The sequence below is a fragment of the Anguilla anguilla genome, chromosome 13 (assembly GCF_013347855.1).
Source record: "Anguilla anguilla isolate fAngAng1 chromosome 13, fAngAng1.pri, whole genome shotgun sequence".
Taxonomy (NCBI): Eukaryota; Metazoa; Chordata; class Actinopteri; order Anguilliformes; family Anguillidae; genus Anguilla; species Anguilla anguilla.
The window spans coordinates 23,938,612-23,959,010 of record NC_049213.1 but is presented as its reverse complement, the minus strand read 5'-3'; the positions used below and the strand labels follow the sequence as shown (position 1 = coordinate 23,959,010).

The 20,399-nt window shown below is 38.1% G+C and overlaps 3 protein-coding genes across 4 annotated transcripts; 2 read left to right on the top strand and 1 right to left on the bottom strand.

The window, feature by feature from the left end:
- Positions 1-1,374: 1,374 nt before the first annotated feature.
- mkrn2os.1 (MKRN2 opposite strand, tandem duplicate 1) lies at positions 1,375-4,288 on the top strand. Its single transcript, XM_035387047.1, has 4 exons — positions 1,375-1,787; positions 2,080-2,126; positions 2,535-2,697; positions 3,328-4,288. Exons 1-4 carry the CDS (start codon positions 1,555-1,557, stop codon positions 3,533-3,535), a joined length of 651 nt encoding a protein of 216 aa, XP_035242938.1. The 5' UTR covers positions 1,375-1,554; the 3' UTR covers positions 3,536-4,288.
- A 182-nt stretch (positions 4,289-4,470) lies between these two features.
- Positions 4,471-7,549, top strand: LOC118210675 (MKRN2 opposite strand protein). 2 transcript variants are annotated; one of them, XM_035387045.1, is made up of 4 exons: positions 4,471-5,856; positions 6,181-6,230; positions 6,530-6,698; positions 6,941-7,549. In XM_035387045.1, exons 1-4 carry the CDS (start codon positions 5,654-5,656, stop codon positions 7,179-7,181), a joined length of 663 nt encoding a protein of 220 aa, XP_035242936.1. In that variant the 5' UTR covers positions 4,471-5,653; the 3' UTR covers positions 7,182-7,549. The 2 variants fall into 2 exon arrangements, with proteins under 2 accessions (XP_035242936.1, XP_035242935.1); XM_035387044.1 differs by having other exon boundaries at positions 6,515-6,698.
- Positions 7,550-8,636: 1,087 nt separating this feature from the next.
- On the bottom strand, positions 8,637-14,569 carry tsen2 (TSEN2 tRNA splicing endonuclease subunit). The gene is made up of 11 exons (XM_035387039.1): positions 14,085-14,569; positions 13,913-13,979; positions 13,618-13,657; positions 12,581-13,148; positions 12,116-12,193; positions 11,547-11,597; positions 11,276-11,414; positions 10,174-10,210; positions 9,552-9,663; positions 9,017-9,106; positions 8,637-8,927 (listed from the first exon to the last, which is right to left on the bottom strand). The coding sequence occupies exons 1-11, from the start codon at positions 14,271-14,273 to the stop codon at positions 8,868-8,870; spliced, it is 1,431 nt and encodes a 476-aa protein (XP_035242930.1). The 5' UTR covers positions 14,274-14,569; the 3' UTR covers positions 8,637-8,867.
- Between the last annotated feature and the right edge of the window lie 5,830 nt (positions 14,570-20,399).

Below are 20,399 nucleotides of genomic sequence, written 5' to 3'. Positions count from 1 at the left end.
TATTCATAAAATGAAATGGTCTAATGGGAAGCCAGATTGTAACATTTTCAAACTAGAATTTAACCATGATAGAATTGGAATAACCAATACCAATTACAAAATTACACACACACTACCTACGTTTAACGGGGAATTATCAGTAAGAATTATATGAAAGCGTGCCTTAATGTTGTGCCCTTCCAGCAATTATTTCCGAATGGATACATTAGCCTACTTAAAACAACTGCGTCAGCCGTTCGGCTTATCACCACTCTAGTCCATACCTTGATGTGCACACAGTTGTAATGGTATAGAAGGGAATTAGTAGCAATTGCAATTCAATGAAGTTGTCTTTATTAAACCGTTATGTAATGTTATGTAAAGTATTCTAGGCGAAATTACGAATGAAATTTAACCTCAAAATATATAACCATAACATTTCCATAGCCTATTACCATATCCATTATCAATGACTGTAGGCTATTTCTTTCTTTTGTGAATAAGGTAATGAATCAAATCTCGACATTTTTGCGAAATGGGGCTATACGTCCCAAAATAGCTATTTTTAGGACCGAAGAGCCCCCTGCAGGTAGCTCATACGTAGTTAGACCAGTGGTTCTCAAACTCGGTCCTGGGGGACCCCTGTGTATGCTGGTTTTCATTCCAACCTCAATAGCAATCCCAGAATTTTAACAAGCTGTTAATTTTTCTCAATTAGGTGCTTTTCATGTTTTGGAGCTGGGGTCCCCAGTCTTATCCAGTGTGGGCACACACCTGATCCTGACTAATCAAGGTGCTTAGCAATGACTCTAATGATTGATTAGTAGAATCAGGTGTGTGCACCCACATTGGCCCTTTCTGGAACCCAGCTCAAAAACACGAAAAACACCTAATTAAGAAAAATTAACAGCTTGTTAAAATTCTGGGATTGCTGTTGAGGTTGGAATGAAAACCATACACAGGGGTCCCCCAGGACCGAGTTTGAGAACAACTGACTTGGACAAATAGTAGCCTACGTCACCAAGGTCCACATTTCGGAATTCTGGTCTCCATTATCAAATCAATTAATAAATTAAAATAGCTTACGGTTAGGCCAGTGGTGTCAAACTCGTGCCATGGAGGGCCGTGTGTATGCAGGTTTTCATTCCAACCAATTAATGCTGCCTTAATTGAGTCCAATTACTCATTCAGTCATATGCGTTTAACTGCATTGAAGCACAGAATATAAGAACATTTTTATTTAGACAATGCGGGTCACCATAGACGTCGGGTCACCATTGTGCACAAACTTGCATCCCTAATTCAGCAAATAATTTAACTAATTATATAATCAAGATCTGAGGCTGGAATGAAAACCTGCATACACACGGCCCTCCATGGCACGAGTTTGACACCACTGGGTTAGGCTATGGCGTGATACAAAAACTATCAAATTCATATATCATTTGTGGTTTTCAGACTTCTTCCTGGAAAAACCGTAGCTACACCACAGAGCAGCTCTGTGAGCTCCACCCTCAAACACCTGCGCAAACGACCAATGTGTGTGGGTCAATTTCTTCCGCCTCCCCTCGCCAAATGGACAGAACATTGATACAATTCTACCACTGCAATAAAGATATATACTGTTTTTCTGATTATTTCGAACATCTTGAATATAAATCAGGGTTGTTATATTGTCCTGCTTGTTTTGGGCGATTGAAGTTTAACCTTCTCGAAGCACCTGTAAGTATTCCCTGTCCGTTTACAAATGGCCATAATGTTCCATGCGCGTTCAATATAGGATCTATGCTCGGACCATTGCATATCAGGTGAGTTAAAAAAATAAATAAAATCATTGTATAGTTTACCGTGCACTATAGTTTTGACAGGCAAGTTTTCTGAACTGCCAGCTACTCTAATATCAAGCTATGTTCTTAAATTCATATTTAAGGGGTGTGTATAGGCTCTCAGATTTACCTTATTGGCAAAATGTATTTGGCCTTTTAACACGTGCGTATTCTACTCAAATGTCAAAAACGCTGTTCGTAAACGTTTGATTTCGTAATTTAGATTAGTAAGGTTTGGCATCATTGTGACTATGACTTCCGTTTATGTTTACAGCGAAGACGATTACTCTGAGCTGCATATTGGGATAACAGACTCGAAAGGTGCAGTTTAAGTCCATGTGGTACTAAAATACACAATAAATACGTCATTTCAATATTTATATGATTTAGCTGCTATTTTGGATGCCATTTTAAATTTGACAATTTAATTGTAAATTAACACAAATAGCCACAAAACCATGTTAAGACAGCAAACATTAGTTCACATTAGTGGGGAGCATGGATGTGCTGTATGGCATCAGTTTTTGTCTGTCGATGTGAAATCATCTGGCTATATACTGGTGCCATAGAGAAATTATGTACCTATAATGATAGTAACTCCTAAAGTGCACTGGATTCCTATTTTATATACTGAGAGGGCAAATCTTGGAATTGGAAAAGTTAAGACGTACATGATGACCGAATTGCCAGTTGCTACTGTGCTGTTTAAATGATCAGTTTACCATGTAGGTCTGGTCTATAACTACACACTGGCTGGGATTAGAAGAGATGCATGTGGATGGGAGCAGTGCATCAGTGTGCCACTGGTCCAGCCTGACAGGAATGGCCTGAAGGAGCAGTGGGACAGAGAGCTAGAGAAGTTCTCCTCACTGGACTCCTGGGCCCCACAGAGGTATCTTAAAACATTTTAGCTCATCTTTGAGATTAAAAGATTATGTGACCTAATTATGAATCCATAAACTGTTTAAGAGCTAAGTATTAATCTAGCAGTTGTTATTCAGCATAGATTAACAGATAACAACTCAGGCCGTGAACTTCACCTAATGTTCTAGATCTAGATTTGGGTAAATTTTAGACGTAGGGCTTGCTTTACTAAGACTTTTAATGTGCAGAACCTTTTAGCACCAAGCAACACTGATAAGATGATGAATGATTGGTCATGGTATTTGTTTTGCCACAATTATTGTTTGTGTTATTAGCTTTGCCTGTGCTAAAAGGTTTTAACACCTGCTAGAGGTCTTTGTAAATCAGGCTCATAATGTTAGCTGTTATGATGTAAAAGTCTTGTACACATAGACTGTGTCACCTCTTACTGAATACAAATAAATTTGTGGTTGAATCATTGTTATTTTTCTCTAGTTAGCATTTAGTGAAATTTGAAGTGCTATTTAAGAAGCCAGTAATGTGAATAAAATATTTTTCAAGCACGGAGTGGGACTAAATATAAACACAAGATGCTCAAAGAAGAAGCAGCTTTTATCTGGAGACAGACTAATAGACCTGCATGGATTCTGTTTTACAGATTTTATGAAGAGAGAAAATTTGGCTCCAGTTGCTATGGTTTTGCCCTCTCCTTTATAAACCATGTGCGGGCCATTGAGGGTCAACCATGTATTACAAGAGATGAATTCACTGGAAAATTTGTCCTCCCAAGAATCAAGATAACATCTAAATATATTAAAATCTACAAAGAGATTACAAAGCAAGGCTTTTATGTAGCTGACAAATGAATGAAAAGTTGATTTTGTGTAGCAGTGGAGTATAATGGTTGGGAAACTGGGCTTGGAACCAAAAGGTTGCAGGTTTGACTCCCAGGTAGGGCATGGCCATTGTACCCTTGAGTAAAGTACTTCATCTGAATTGCTTCAGTATATGACCAGCTGTATGAAGGGATATTATGTAAAATTGTGTCATTTCCATTGGATAAGAGCATGTTAAATGACAGTGTAATTTGTAAATAAAGACTGCCTCAAAACCCATCTGAGAAACATAACAGAATATACATGTGCTCTTAGAACAGTACTCATTATAAACAAAGTGTTTTGTGTCTGCCAAAAATGTAATTGCATTCTCTGAAATGTCTCTGTAATGGTTTCCATGGCTTTTATGCACCCTTGACACTTGCACCACATTTTCCCTGATAACATTTTGCACACAAGCAGCGGCAAATGTGCATAGTAATTTCACGTTTCTTAGGTAACATTAACTCTGACGCTAAGAACTGTGTCACTTTTCAAATGACTCTGAATTACATTACACAGTCCTTCTGTAACACAACCGCACCACCTCAGATCTTTTTTCTGAGGGGATGGGGTGACAGGCTTTAAGTTAGCAATTCTAATGATCCAAGACCCTCTTCCATGTAAAGTATCTAAACTGAAATTTACACATTTGTTAAAGGTTCATCACCATATTAATCTCTGATTTCATTAAGTTACTGGATTTATGATATCATTTGTCCTGGATAAAGGAAATACTGGATACATTGCCTTGAGGTTTTACTTTATATTTTGAAAAATAAAGCTCTTTCCACATAATGGAATACACAATCAGGGAATCGATTGTGTATTCCTATATGTGGACTTTCTATTGAATGATATTCTTGAAAACAACATAATGATATATGCATCTTCGTTTTATTTCCTGACTCAAAGATTTTGACATAGAATATTCTATAATTATTTTTAAATAGTTAATTGGATCCCTGGAAATAATGGAAGTATATTAGTGTACAGGTAGCTAGTTTACATATTAATTTGTGGGGAGGGCAAGTTTTGCAGGCCCATTAGCAGTGTTTTAAGAAGCTGATCAGTAACAGGAAGCTTATTCTGTTTCAGCTCTAGTGATCTCTCTAGTGATCACCTAATGGCCTACCTCTGCCTTTGAACAAAGACACTGTATTGTCGCAGATTCTGAGCTGCTCATCTTGTGACTGACACCTAATTGACACTATAGCTGGGTGACATTGTCTTGTTGCATTTGAGGAATTAAGCTGTGGAACAATTACGAGCCCACAAATAATTAATAAGAAACCTAATCTCTGTATTTTGAGAATACCCAGTAAAAACAAAATAAAAAACAATATTATGTTTACCACGTTGGGCATGCATTCAAATGAAAATGTACCACTTTTCATCCAAAATATTTGTACTCATTGGAGGAACAGTTCGAAGTATTTTTAAAAGCATTTTAAAATGGTTTTGGACATTTAAAAAATTACACTTGCATAATGGTATATATTTACATGAGAATAATCCAATCTTGCAACAAACAAGGCCCTGTACTGCGCAGAATGCGCTCAGAGAAAGCTTCCCCCTGCTGTACCCTTGTGCTACACGTCTGTCTGTGACTTTTTCCATCCCCTCTTTTCTGTTATTTCATTCCACATGATTACTTGTTTGTCGAATCTGGAACAGCTAGCACTGTAAGATAAATGTACAGAAATTATCCCTTTTGTTTTTGTCAGATCTGGAACAGATACTGCTAAATGGTGATTAAACCAAACAGCCCAATAAAAACATATATGTTTACATTACCCAGTTAAATAGAAAAAAAATTCCCTTCAACTTTAAAAAAAGAAAATGTGTTCTCTTTTATGCACACACATTACCAAGCTGTACTTTTTAAAGACAGAAAAAAGGGCGGATCAGTTGACAAACACACAAGGGGGTTGGGGTTAGGTGCAACCCGATACACCACTGATGCAGGGCTACAAGTTACCGGCCATTCTCTGTGGTAAACGTCACAGCCCAGCGGCATAAACTTCAGTCACAGCCCCAAGCCGGCATGGTAACCAGCCTCTTGTCAACATTCAGAGGGTATCAGCGGAACTTCCATGTTCGCTTCTCATGGATAAAAGCGTGATCAAATTCAGCCACTGTAACAAAGACATTTATTGCTTCTTTGTGCCGGAGGAATGCCCAGAATGTGGAGTCAGCTTCAGTGGCCGGAGACTTGAGGATGCTCCCATCAGTATCCCTAATCCATTCTCCAATGGGCATAAGGCCCCTTGCTCGTTCCTGGTAGCCCCCTCTGAGCACACCTTTCTCAGGTAAGATTCTGAACCTGTATCAGTACATGTTTATATTTTTCACAGTAAATGATCTTCAGTATGGAAAATGTATTCTTCTCCTGGCTACCTGATAACCCAATGGTTTGCATGCCATTCCTGCCAGGACAGTAAGGTACCATGAAAGGTACTGCTTGTGCATTAAGGCTTGAAAGATTCTTGATCTTAAACATAGTCCAGATATTTTTCTGGGGAAAGTATTGTAGAAATTTAACTGAAACCATAACCAATATTATTTATACTTGTACTACAAGTATGTAAATACAAGGCAATGCTCAACACTATTCTTAATTTCTGCTTGCATAGGGACTTCAATGGGGAATCTGACCTACATACTGGGATCACTGACACTAAAGGTACAGTATGCACTAGAATACCCACCAATGCTGCCTTTTCTTTTTTACAATGCGTCTAAGTACACAATTTCAATTCCGATTTATTCACTGACCAGTGTTGCTGGGTCATGTTGCCAGTTGGACACCCTCTTGAGTGATAAATATAACCCTGACAGTCTCCATAAAATACCTAACAGCATAACGTAACGCTTGGTTGCAAAAATAAACCAAATGTATCTGATTAAATAATTATTCTAATTTTGGTAATATGCATGTTTAAAACTGCAAAAGACTATGCTACATAGCATTATTGCACCCAGGTGTGGTCTACAACTACACAAAGACAGGGGTGCAAAAGGACACCCTGGGATGGGAGAAGTGCATAAGCGTGCCTCTGGTTCAGCCAGACATGTACAGCCTCATTGATCAATGGGACCAGTACCTGGAGAAGTTCTCCTCAGCACAGACTTGGGACCCACAATGCCAGAGGTACGGTAATATTAAAAACAGAAGGCTAAATGTTTACTTGGAGATGAAGGAGAAATGATGTTTCTAAGAAGTCTCAGACACTGATAATTTAAATGTGTCCCCACTGAGAAAGGAAGAATATTTTTCAGTCAAAATTGAGTCTAAAATTATGAGAACATATTCCAAAATGGGCATTAACTCGTACATAGCGATTCCTTGTCCCAAGCAACTGTTTTACCCCTGTTCAATATGCATTTCTGCAGATTCGATGAGGAGAAACACAACTGCTATAACTACACCCTGGCCTTTATAAACTGCGTACTGGCCACACAGGACAAAAGGGCACTCAGCAAGGATGAGTTCACACAGAACTTTGTTGTTCCCCGGATCAAGAGAGCTTCCAAGTACAGAATGCTGTGCGAGGAGATCTCCAGAAACTACTTCTACATTGTGGACAGTCCTCCAAAAGAACCAGAAGATGGAAACTCTGAGAGATCATTTTGACTACCCTGTGACACACTGTTCTCAAACTTGAGGGTGCTGTGTTATTTGTTTCTTTATTCCTGATATTTACCAATGATGAGACGCAACAAGTATGCTTGATTGGTACATTGAATTTTTGCTACTATGGATAAGACCTCGTAGTCAACCAGGGAATTACAATTTATTTACTTGGATCAGTATTCAAAGCCTCCTTAAATAGCAAACAAATGAAACAAGCCATGATAAATCATAAAGATCTTGCATTATTAAACAATGTGTTGAAACAAATTTTCTTCTCTGAGAGTGGAAGCAGACTTCTCCACATCGACTCATTCAAGACCTGAATGTTGTGAACCTTGCCCCCAAAAATACATTTTTGACCAGAACGATCAAGCTGACAGCTTTTAAGTCAAACCTACGTTACTACACTTTAATTTGCTCAATAATTTCCTCTCTCTCCACCTCAGCTGACGTGGTAAGTGCTGAGGTGAATCAATTGTCGCATATTTTGGATCATTGTTCTGTTATAGGATGAAGTGCCATCCAATACGTTTGGAGGCATTCAGTTAAACCTCAGCAGACAAGATGCTAAATTACTATGAGCAGTTACATCATAAATGAAGACAAGTGAGCCAGTATCTGTCGCAGCCATACATGCCCAAACCATAACACCCCGACCATGTTAACAGATGAGGGGGGTGCTTTGGATCTTAGGCAGTTTTTTATGGCCTCTACAATTTGCTTTTGCCGTCACTCTGATACAAGTGAATCTTGCTCTCAACTGTCCACAAGACCTTTTGCCAGAACTCTGGGTCTTTTAGGCAAACTGTAGCCAGGCCATCCTGTTTCTGTTCATGAAGTCTTCTGTACACAGTAGTTACTGACACATCCACGCCTGCCTCCATACAGGTGTTTTGGGGGTTATCAACTGAAGATGTCTTCCTTGGCCTACCAAGCCCTTTCCAATTACGGAGTTTTATAAAATTAGCAGTTTGATTTTAGGTTTCCTTGTTTGCCACTTAAATAAGTTTATATGCTTATTATAAAATGTTACGTTTAAACACAGGCACCAACCTAGAATTTTTAATTATCAGATTAATCATTTTGTTATTAGGGTTATTCCAAAGTAGTCAGTATGTGAGAGTACTTCCATACTAGTCGTCACAATTAGTTAGGTTGTATGATGCAGGTTAACTTGTCTTACACTATAATTTAAGGTACTGTTATCTTTCCAGTTAATTATTAGATCTATATGGTTTATGTATTTTGCATTAAAGTGTAACTGTCAGGTAGATTAGCTGTGGTATATTCTGCTTTAGTTTTTCAGATTCATGCATATTAACTACTATTCTTTCAATTCTCTACCTATGTTACAACTCTTGTTGTTTCTGTAATATGTAGGCCATTCAATGTATCATGCCATGTTAAGTTTGTACATTAGAGCTTATTCCAAATAAATAATGTGTATTGAAAAAAGAAATTTGTAGATTTTTTACCAGTGGATTTTGTTCCAAGGTGCTTGAATTACTCAGAGATGCAAACATCATTTAAAGCTTCATTGCATGACTTCATAAACAAATGACTGAATGCAAAATCCTAGTATCAGGATTACAAAAGTAACAATTATGTTCAAAGCAGCAGAGAAAACAATTTAAATGGAATGGTGAAAAAAGCTGGTGGTCCTGACAAAAGCAAATGTGACTGGGGTCACAGCTCATCTTGGTCTGTGCGTTCTCTCGAGGAAATCCATCTGCTCACAATGATCTCCTTTAAAAACAACAATAAAAAAAACAATTCAGTCTTGTTTGCAAGAAGGCCAAGACGAGTTAACACTACAAGAGCAAAAGTTGTGCCACCTGAACTTTGATCATTTTGATACATTCCGGTGAGGACAGCTCCTCCTCTGTCATATCTGATGGCCTGATGATGTAACAGAGCATCAGCTCCTAGCAACCAAACAGAAACGGAAAATCATATGAACAATAAATGAAGTTTCAATATGCCGGCAACCAAACACCTAACTGCGCAGTACCAATACAGAAAACTTTCCTTGTTCATGCTTTGAGGCTTGCAATGCTCATTTACTATGTTCACTGTAGATTAACTGTTCAGATTGCAACATGCATTGGATTTGTACATTTGTACCTTTTAAATTTGTTTCTTTAAGACTAGAATTCATACTGATGTTAAGAGTCACAGTAAGGATGTGTGACAATCCATACCGCATGATGACACAATGTACTGCATTTCTTCACACTTACTCATACAATGTCACTTTAATCACCAGACAGGAAAAGGGAAACTCAAGGGGATGGGAGTCACATGCAACACATGTGGATGTAAGAGGAGAAAACAGAGAGGTTTGCATGATGATGACCACTTCCTCTTTACCTTCGAGACGTTTCCTGTGATTCTGCTGAGGGCGGCTAACGAGCGCCAGCTGAACGGTCGGAGCGCTGCTCCCCTGAAGGAATCGTCCACTCTCTCCACCACCACAGAGTAGCTGCAGAAAGGGGGGCCTGGTTAGACTGTAACAAGGGCTAATTAGCCCCAACCATGCTACACCCCACATCACACTGCATTCATTTAGCAGACTTACAGTGCAAGAGAACCACAGTGCATACAACTTATTAACATGAGCTATAGTTCCAGACCTGGATAGCATTTCCAGACCTGTGAGTATAGGTGAATCATCTCTCAGGTACTAGTGCAACTATCTATGCTAACCAAGAACTAAAATAACACATTTAATTGACCGTGTGAATTCCAGTCAATGTTCTGCTTAAATCACTGAGAAACATACCATAACATATTCAGGAGAAACAAGGGTTTAAGCAAAGAGCTTAACAAACACTGGAAGAGAATCTTTTGAGCTAACTGAATTCTGCACTACTGACAAAGGACACATTCATTGCAACGACAGAGCTGAAAACATAGGCTAACAGTTTTAATGATTTCATGATATACCATTCTCTGTTCCTGAAATACAATAAAATTGCATCTCTGAACAAACCTTGCATGATAAAATGGAGGTCCTTTGCGGTACAGCACTGAAAAAAATCATTAAAAAATGAATTAATACAAAAAGTATTTTGTGACTAAATGTCATTAAATGTTACAGGTAATTACAAACAATATAAAACATCCAACTGCTATATGTTTAATGAAAACTAATACTATGTTGCAAATACACATTTTACATACAGCAAAAAACGTTGTCTAACAAAAACTGTTTTATCGTCTTATACCTAGTGTCAAAGCTACAACGGCGAAAACATCATCAAACTTGCACTTGGTATTTACAAACTGACTGCAGTTCTTAGACCCCTTTTTATTCAGTTAATCAGACAACGTCATAGACATGCCAGGAGCAATAACATAAACAACATCTCAAACAGTTAAGCAAGCATGACTTTCCAACCAGTTATATACTTTGTTTTAAAGGGGGCTGAAACAGGTCAGTTCTTTACCTAAAATTATCTGGGCCTACATTGGGCTAATGTTTGTGGCATGTGAGGATGGAAAGTCGGCTAGCTTGGCAGTGAGGAGTCTTGAGTGTTGGTGAGAGTCGGTTTTCACACTGACTGTCGGGAGATGGAGGATCAAGCAGAAGCACCAAGAAAGCCTTGTTTAGCAGGCCTGAATAATTTAAACAGTCACCCCAAGGTGTCACTTAAACCTCATGGAAACTATCTCCGAATAATTAGACGTAGACAAAGTTCAGCGCGAGTAATGAAATGCAGACAATCCTTCCTCAGGGGTGTCTGACAGGGTGACCTGACTCCATTACCGAATCACTGGAAGAAACAAACTCCGTTCTGCTAACAGAAAAGATTTTCTTTCATCAATGTTTCAAGTGGGGCAAAAAAAACCTTTAGGACAGCTGTAGGAGGGAAGCTATATCTTAAATTTCAACAAAGCTTCACCTACAATACACTGAACTTGACCTACAATACGCTGGTTTTGGCAGGTGTGTCAAGGATAAGGACAACAGAGCTGCATACAAATGTCCCAGTTTCAACATGAATGGCCTTGAGAGTTGTACAGGAATATTAGAATGGACTGAAGTGTGATCACTTCTGTTTGGTAAATGATCACTTTAGAGAAGTACTCACTGAGGTCAGTTCCATACTTCATCCCGACTTTGGGCACCCACCCTTTGCAGCGGAAGTAGTGGTAAGCCATGTAGGAGGTCTCAAAGTTAGGCTGAATGGACCTGAACACTTTCCACAGGTGAATAATTGTAAATGGTTCCTTATGCAAAAAATAAAAATAAATAAAAGAAATCAATAGGTGGGTTCACAAATAATTAGCATGCATTACCAAAAACAGTACTCAGAGCTCAGAATAGGAATTCATGAATTGAATTGAGAAAGATGGCCTTACCTCATTGTAATAAACGGATAAACATCCTAAAGCATATACCAAGAAGAAGGCCTGTTAATAAAGAAAGATTTTTAAGCCTTCTGGCTTGCAAAACAGATTCCTTTCAGGGATTTGACTTATGTATGCAGCCTGAGGTTCACAGATGTCACCATGTCCTAGGCCGTCAAATTCCTGCTAATATTTATAGGACTTTGTCTTTGCATACTTCATAGTGAAGTGAATGAACAATAAAGTACCACCGAGTATGAAACAAAACATACACACTCTACTCAGCTGTCATCGGACTTATACACTAATGATTCCCCAGGGCCAATACTCTTTGGACTGAACAGAAATCATGTCACATTCACACCCCAAAAATAGAAACTATTTCAACACACGTAAAGGGAGTACTGTATTAATATAAACCTCAGCAGGAGGAGGAATGCAGCAGGCAGGAATCTCAATTATTTTCTTTGGCATCACAAACTGGTCCTCCATAATCTAAAAACCCTTATTCAAGTTTTTTGTTTTTAAAATGCACACAATTAAAACAGGCTGGAACACACCCATCTGCAGAATGTTCTTACCTCTTCCAGACTCAGTTGCAAGTACTCCACAATCGTAAAGGGGTTCACCCTGCACACCAATCGTTCTGTTTTGTTAATCTAAAAAAAACCAAAAAAACAGGAATGACATTTAGTTTCATATACAGCACAAACCACACAAATAAATCACCCTGAGAATGCATGTTTCAAAATGCATGGTGTCCTGCATACTGTAAAAATCAGACAGAGCACTTTTTACGAGTTGCATTGTTATACAACATTATTATGTTACACAAAATAAGCATTTGCATGTTTTATACAAAGAGACAGCAACCAACATCTAGAACTATCAAGCATAAGCCATTCTCAAACAATTCAAATACAGTTCAGCCTTCAGCACAAGTCAGGTCACCATCTACTTGTACCTGCTGGTACTGTGCATCTACCGTGCACACAAAGGATGGACAACCGTTAACTGAAATCCAGAAGGAGTGTTCAGATATGTACATTGCAAGAGCTGTTGTCTATAGCATCCACACCCTCCAGCTGCTCCTGCTCCTCCACGAGGACGTACTGGTGCCCCGAGGTCAGAGTACGGCTTTGCTCCTTCCTGTGCACTGGAATGTCCGTCCTCAGCATGGAATTGTTCAGTCGGCAGCCACAGTGGGCTATCCAGTCATCATGCTTGGCACACTTAATGCTGGACAGGGCTTTGGGGTCCACCGCCTCGGGCTCACAGGGGTACACGTGAGCCAGGGGGTCATACCTAGAATCACCCTGTCGTTTCTGCAGCGCAGCTCCAGTGCAGTCAGAGCTGGTGCTCTCTGTTCTTTCGCCTCCATGAATGTCAACGCCAGAGGGCCCTGGGGACCCATAGTTAGGAGATCTCCCCATTTCCTCTCCAATAGTAGGGCTGTACATAGCCTCTTTGGGTGCCTCCTCCTCCTCCCCTGTTACTCCAGTCAGATCTAAAGTGACTGGTTGGGTGTACTTCTCCAGCATCTCATTGGCATCCTCCTCGTCCAACCCCTGTGCTAGGAGTACGTCCCGGGCCAAGTTTACAAGCTGCTGGTACCTGGAATACCAACAACAGGCAACAGAATCAACTAAGATGGTCTAACAGTGTCAGGCTTTGATTGGTTTTTACCTACGCAAACCACCAAACTATAGCTACTACAGTACATAGAAAGCCATGATCATGCAGGCTATGAAATTAATTGTGCACAATATCTTCAGAACCATACATGTCAGGATGCCATTAAAATTGCTTTTAGTGAAGCAAAATTTAGAACAGCAATATCACCTCAACAAAAGTCAGCTCATGAATATTTCAACATGAATGGTGAAATTCACCATCTGGATAACTGAAATTATCATTACCCTGTTGTGTCACCTCTGGCTGTGTTCAACAACACAAAAATCACAGTACAACAGCTAAACTTGAACAACAATGTGAATCCAGGGTAACCATTTAATCACTGAGAAACGGGTGAGATGAGGAGTTCACTTGGCAGTATCGGTGTAGTGATGAAAAAAGGACTCACTGTGTGAATGAGACCACGGGCAGACATCCGTCACTGACATCTGCAAACGCGCATAACAAAATTAGCACATGAACTAAACAAGTTTTTGACTTTTTGTATTTAGGATAAAAAGAAACCACAAAAACAGGATCGAACAATTGAGAAACATTCACAACACATGCATATTGGAACTCTAGCCTTTTACACTACATTGCCTCCCAACGTATTCTAATTTTTTTAAACACATTAAATGTACCAAACACTGGGAACTGGCAAACATAAAACACATCTTAGGTGAACAAGAAGAAAAACTTACTTCTCCACTTTTCAGAGATGCTATGCTCTGGTCTGCTCCTTGACAAGATGCCTTTCCCGAAATAACCCTGCCAAAGAGACAATCCCACATTGTTTATGACGTGCAGCTCACGCATGTCAAGAAAATACATTGATACATCATAGCTACAAAGCAACAAATGACAGCCCATTACCTTCCCATATAAGGCTTGTATGTGGTCTGGATCCCTGACGATGACATGCTGATTCAATAGTTCTGCTCTATAGACGCAGTGTTCTTGAAATTTAGCATCCTCTGCAGATACTGGAACAGGGAAAGGTGCTTCATACGACTCATACACCCTAGCGCGGCGTTTCGGCGCCTGGAAGACGGCTTCAGCCATAACCGGACCTATATCAGCTCTCTACAGTTCATGAAACGTAGCTTTTCTAGGCTGGTCCGAGAATAAAATTAGATTTTCTGAGAACCTACAAAACAGCAAAACAATCTGAAACTAGTAAGAAGCAATAGTGTTTTCACGCAGAGCTTTGATCTCAAAAGCTGCAACACACGAATAATGTAACGGCCGTACACTGACTAATTAGAAACCAACACCTGTATTTTTTCTAAATTAAATCCAGTTATACTCTGCTACCCGACTGTAGAAAAATACGCATGAACAAACAGCAACTTTCAGCACGTTTTTCTAACACGTGCACCGGAAATAACGTTCGTCTGGAGGCACGGACTTATAGAAATATGGTTCCGCGGTACCGTTTTGTTTTCATGTAGCCTAGGTCTATATGTTTCTGAAAAGTATGCATTTTATATTTCAGTTGCTTTGTTTACATTACCAGCTCTACGTCTCACGAGATATTAGAACTATGTGGATTAATTGTGTTGCAAGTTCCAAAACGTAAAGCCAAACACATCAATGAGAACATAACCAAGGAACACTGTAGAGGCCCGAGAAGCTCACACCCATTGCCCGAAAAGGTTTTTCGTGAAAATAAGTAAGTAAATAAATATATTGGTTTAATTGTTTATTTTTTATTTTTTTAAACTTTGACAGGAATGTAAGCTATTAAGACAGTTTCAAGCGTGAACTGCTAATTTCACCTGAGTGTTACGTATGGTAAAAGGTGCAAAGACATATTGGCGCAAAGGTAGGCTACAAAATAGGAGTTAAAGTCAAAGCAAGTTATGTAGCCAGCAAGGCAGATTATAAATCTATGCACGCAGGCAAACCGCTTGATATAAATCTAATTGTTGTTGTTGTTGTTGTTGTTGTTGTTGTTATCATTTTGTTCTTTGAATGCAAACAGCAGGTGGGGATGTTGGCTAATCTATGAGTCAAACAATTCTCCCCGGGTGCAGTAAAGTTTGGAAGCAATATGAAGGCAGATCTGTGAAACACTGAAACCTTTCACAAGATCAGATATCAAAACCTTCACTTGTTCCACAAAATATGCATTTTTTTTGGTGGGACAATTGCAGCTTGCTTAGCTGGAGTTTAAACCTCTTGACCATAGAACTGCATAAGGTTGTTCCTGGAGATCTACCATCCTGTAGGTTTTCATTTCAACCCTCATTTAGCACACCTGACTGTAGCATGAACAAATGTAGATTTTTAGCTGTTGAATGACATGTGCTTTGTGAGGGTTGGAGTGAAAACCTACAGCATAACCCTCCAGGAACCGGGTTGGTTACCACCAGGCTACAGCTTTAACAATTGAAAATTGACAATGTGAAATAAGAGTTAGGCTACCTAGCTGTTCCACTGGTAATACAGTTGTGTGCAGGTGTTTAATCTCCAGCTCAGCGCATTACCACTGATCATTTGTTATTATAAATTATTAGGCCTATGCCTTATGCAGAAATAAATTTATGCTTTAGTAAAACAATAGGACAGCTTTAATAGGCTACGTGTGCCGCAAATATTGTATACACACATCTGATTTAGTACAGATAAAGACAATCAATGAAAACAAACATTTTTTGCAAACATTTTGTTTTCTGCATGAGATTCTTTTCTTCTAAGAATGTAGCAGAAACAATTGTAGACTACTACATAGTTCTATTGTCTGAAGTGTTTTTGATAACTAGTTACATATCATATACATATACTAGATTCTCCTTCTATCTCTTTCAGTAAACTTGTGAATGCACACATAAGCACATTTATACGGAGACGGAACTGATATGTCATCTCAAGAAGCATGTTTACAGTAAGAAGGCGGCACTGATGTGTCATCTCAGGCTGCAATATTTTAAAGAGCTGAGATTAGTCCTAGCTTAGAGTTAATGTAAAGTTCTTCTACAATCTTGCATTCTGTAAAAATGTATTTCAGGTAAACTTATTTGAATGTGCTGTATTTCACCTTATCACTGGCACCTCTACATACGTTGTTGTGAAACCTGCAAATCATTAGCATTTTAATGTTACCCATTAAGATAAGAATATATAGGCTATAGCCTATAAGGGGAGTGTGCATTAGCAATCTGAAGCCGTCTACAGTGCTCAGAATGTCAGAACTTTGATAGAAAGTAGCCTAATTAAATGCAAAACATGATTAGACAATCTGTAATTGTTTTTCCTGTCATGTGGATTTGTGTCATTACCAAAAGTCATAGATGTTGATTTTTGTTGTTGTCCCCCACATTATGTCCTTCTTAGTAAAGACACCTTATGAAACAACATTCAGTCTTCATTCAATGCATTTCAATGGTTCTTTATTCAGAAAATAAAGAACCATTTAAAAAATAATATTTACGTCTTCCACAGTGCAAATTTCCTTAATTTCAGGACAGTGAATATGTATAAATTGAATTAAAATACACTCTGTCATATTTTATTTCCACAAAGCGTTGATGACTTTTTCACCTCGTGAGTCAAACCAAGCTAGCTTGATGCTTTTGTGCCAGTGCTAGTAGCAGTGGGTCGGTGGTTTTTCATCTGTGGGCAGATGGTAGTGGAGTCTTATCACTTCTGTGCCAACCTAGCATAGATATGATACACAGGATGTAAGGGTGTCAAAGACAGATGTTTTTCTCTGTAATCACTCATTATGTAGGCTATATAGAACAATACAAAAATACTCAAAACGTTTATGACAGAAAGAGACAACCAACAAGCCTCTTAAGCAGCTATACACCAGGTGTCTTATTGTTTAATAAAATAAAACTCAGAAGAAATGCTTCATTAGGTTAACAATGAATGTATAATTCTTAATGATGAGGGCCACTGATCTAGGAGCACTCTAGGAGCGAACACAAAACAGCTTATGTGTGCTAAACTTAACTTAAAATTGAGAAGAGGCTGTAGGTGCCTGTTAGCCTAATTAAAATCAGCTAATTTTCAACAGTTGGATAGTAGGACCCCATTAATATGTAACATTTGTTTTGTTAGAACAAATATTTGTGTTATTTTGGTCAAAAGTAAAATGATAAGCATAAGATTCTCAGCTGTGATTAAAGCAGTGTAATGTTCTGTTTCTGTGCAATGCTTGGCCAAAGAATGTGTTTCTCAACTGAGTTCAGTGTCCACAGTGTTTCTTGAGCCATAGTTTCACAAGAAAGTATATTTTAAATAAACAATAATGGGTCCTGATGGAATACTGACTGCTGAACGATGTCTAAAGCAAAAGTGTTCTAAAAACCCTTGATATAAAAGGGGAAAAATTCTCAATTTCTTTGAAAATCAATCCCAGAGAAAGTAGTCTATGTCTCCTCTTTGGATTGCCGTGTTTGCTTGTTTGTATGAAATATTTCTCTAGTAGAAATAATCACTAGTTCCTTAAAAAATAAAAAAGTGAGAAATAATTAATGTGAGAAAAGATTGTAATGGGAGTGTTACTGTATTTTTTGTATTTTTTATATTGAATGCTACAGTGTATGGTTTCACCTTATGTAGGCCTTTTCACTGTATCTTTCAAGGATTACTTTGATAAAATGTTGGATCCACACAGCCCACAATATTTATCATGACACTGCATGCCGAATTTCTGCCAGTTTGTCATATTTAACTAACTGAAGATGAGCTGCATTTTAATTGATATTATCATGTGTACTTGGGGACTATAAAGGTGATTTGCATAATTTAACATGAAACGAGTTTACTTTATATTTATCATGCTATTTGTTCTGAATGTTTTAAAATAATTGTAAATAAATATGCAAGTAGCAATATTTAAATGTTAAGCTGTACTTGTTTCTTCCTTCATATGTATGATATTATAGTTCAGTCCTCATTTTGCGCCTAAAATCTTTGTAAGATGAAAATGTCTATGGGTGTGATGCCAACCATGGTTTCTAGATCTCACAACTCAAAGTTAAACCCAAACGTACTGTACACCTCATCATATTTGTTTGTTGTTCTACCTGAAGAGCATATTAGCCATTGAAGGCTATGCATACATAAATTGATATTGACACAAAAGTGGTAAGATCTATGGGTTTCAGTGTGTGGGAGTGAGTTTTTATTTCTCTGAATTGTGGGTGGACCAGTAATGGACTGGGTTGGACTGTGAGACGTCCTTGCACAATAGTTGGTAGTTTACTCAACACTTTACTTTATACTTCCGTGAGAGACACTCTCACTGTCGTACTACATTTTTCTGAATTGTGCTTTTTTAAAAACGTACATTCAGTACATTGACGGTGTTCCTAAAACTGAATCTCAAAGTGAAAACATTTGAAAACATTTAAATCAATATGATGTTATTTTTTCTTCCATACCTGTACATTTAGGCTGTTATAGAACAGCACTGCTTCAGCTATGATTCACATCTGATATGTTTCACATATGATATGTTTCTTTTTCGTCGAGATGAAACAAGATAACTCCATTTTGGCTTTCTCACATGAGCCTGCTATGTTTAGAACATTGATGAGAGACGAGAATGATTTCGGCTTTCTGCGTGAGGTGACGCTTCTTGTTGTTTGTTTTACAATACTGTAACATATGCAAACAGGACGTGACACACTATTCTTGTGAGGCAACATGCTCAAATGCTTAAAAATGCTTTAATGTAATTATTGAAATGTAAATGTAAATTTTTTCCTGTGCACCAAAAAATGCTAGCGTAAAGTGTCATAATAATGACGCAGGTGTAAACACGTTCTAATTAAAGTAATGAGGACACAAACTAAAATGCAAAAAACAAAAATGATGCCAATATTTTGAATCTACTGTTGCTCATACTTTACAAACCTCAAAATGATGTTAAATCATACCTTTTAAAAAATAAAATAAAAATATTTTAAACAAGGGTATTTTTTATTTCGTATTAGATCACAACAGCATAACTACTAGCAAGATCACTAAAATAGACAAATATTCAAATGGAGGTATGATAAACTCATACAATTCAGTCCAGAAGATAATAATCTTTAATAAAATACAAATGCTGTAAAACTTTGAAGGCAGGAGAATTTAGTTATTTAACTGCATGTGGCTTTTAAAATTTCTATGGATTCCTTTATATAGGCTACCGAGCACAGAAAAAAAGGCTGCTCTGAACCAACATATATGGGTATGTTTCTGAAATGGCCATTCCTCTTTGGCCGTATCCCTTTAAGAGCTTTAGAACAGGAAAATCATTTTTTTTTTGTGATTATTTGGCAGAATGTATGAAGAATGTTGGCAGGATACAGCCATCTGAGAATTGGTGCTAACAAAGTAAGGATATGCTGACACAACATAAATAACACATTTAATCAACATCATCTACACAAACCACAGGATCTCTTCCAGGGTACCCACCTGCCAACACTCAGCATTATTTTACTGAGCCAATCAGCTGCCTTCTTTCCCTTTCCCACCCCAGCCATTGGAGAATAGACTGGACTCCCTCTTGGAGCCCAAGATTTACAAATTCATGAAATCCCCTGCTTTATGCTGAGTAAAACAGCCAGTTTTGAGGCCCGAAATAAACCTGAACTTCTTCCATCTGTTTTTATGCAATGAGTTATAGAAGATAAATTGAGTTTTCTCATGTTTTCGCATTTAAAACATGTCCTGCTCTGTCTTTGAATTAAGAATTTTTTTTCACAATTTCAGGATTTGCTTCAAGATATAGCCTACTTCCTTGAAGCAGTTAGTAATATAACTTAGTTTGACAAACATTCAATTAGATATAATTACAGTGTTTTCAAGGACACAAAGTAAGAGGGCAAAGGCGTTAGGCCTAATTCTTGTGTTTGACCCCCATATTAGTGTTAAATATACCACCTCTCATTACACATTCAGCTTCCATGTGCACAGAGTACTAAATCTTCATTTAATGTTATTAATGTGTAGATGTTCATGGTTGTTAAAGTACAGTTTAACTTGTATATTAAGTCATAAGAATGTCTTTACCATGTGTGTTCTTTTTCAACCATTGGTGAGTTACTGTTGTAAATAAAAACACTGAGTTGGGCCCTTTTTCTTATGTCTTAATATTGCTTTCAGTTGTTGGCACTAGACACTCTCTAGTGTCAGTGTTAAGGCCTGTGTTCCTGACACATGGAACACACCATATTACTC

Bases quoted from the DNA above. Each gene is read 5' to 3' on its own strand.
- LOC118210675 (XM_035387044.1), top strand. From the start codon at position 5,654: ATGGATAAAAGCGTGATCAAATTCAGCCACTGTAACAAAGACATTTAT. The intron at 5,857-6,180 runs GTAAGATTCTGA...CTGCTTGCATAG, and splicing joins TCTGAGCACACCTTTCTCAG to GGACTTCAATGGGGAATCTG. The intron at 6,231-6,514 runs GTACAGTATGCA...TATGCTACATAG, and splicing joins TGGGATCACTGACACTAAAG to CATTATTGCACCCAGGTGTG.
- mkrn2os.1 (XM_035387047.1), top strand. From the start codon at position 1,555: ATGGACAGAACATTGATACAATTCTACCACTGCAATAAAGATATATAC. The intron at 1,788-2,079 runs GTGAGTTAAAAA...TTATGTTTACAG, and splicing joins CTCGGACCATTGCATATCAG to CGAAGACGATTACTCTGAGC. The intron at 2,127-2,534 runs GTGCAGTTTAAG...TTTACCATGTAG, and splicing joins TGGGATAACAGACTCGAAAG to GTCTGGTCTATAACTACACA.
- tsen2 (XM_035387039.1), bottom strand. From the start codon at position 14,273: ATGGCTGAAGCCGTCTTCCAGGCGCCGAAACGCCGCGCTAGGGTGTAT. The intron at 13,980-14,084 runs GTAATGGGCTGT...TCTCTTTGGCAG, and splicing joins TACAAGCCTTATATGGGAAG to GGTTATTTCGGGAAAGGCAT. The intron at 10,211-11,275 runs GTGAGTACTTCT...GATTTTTTTCAG, and splicing joins GAAGTATGGAACTGACCTCA to TGCTGTACCGCAAAGGACCT.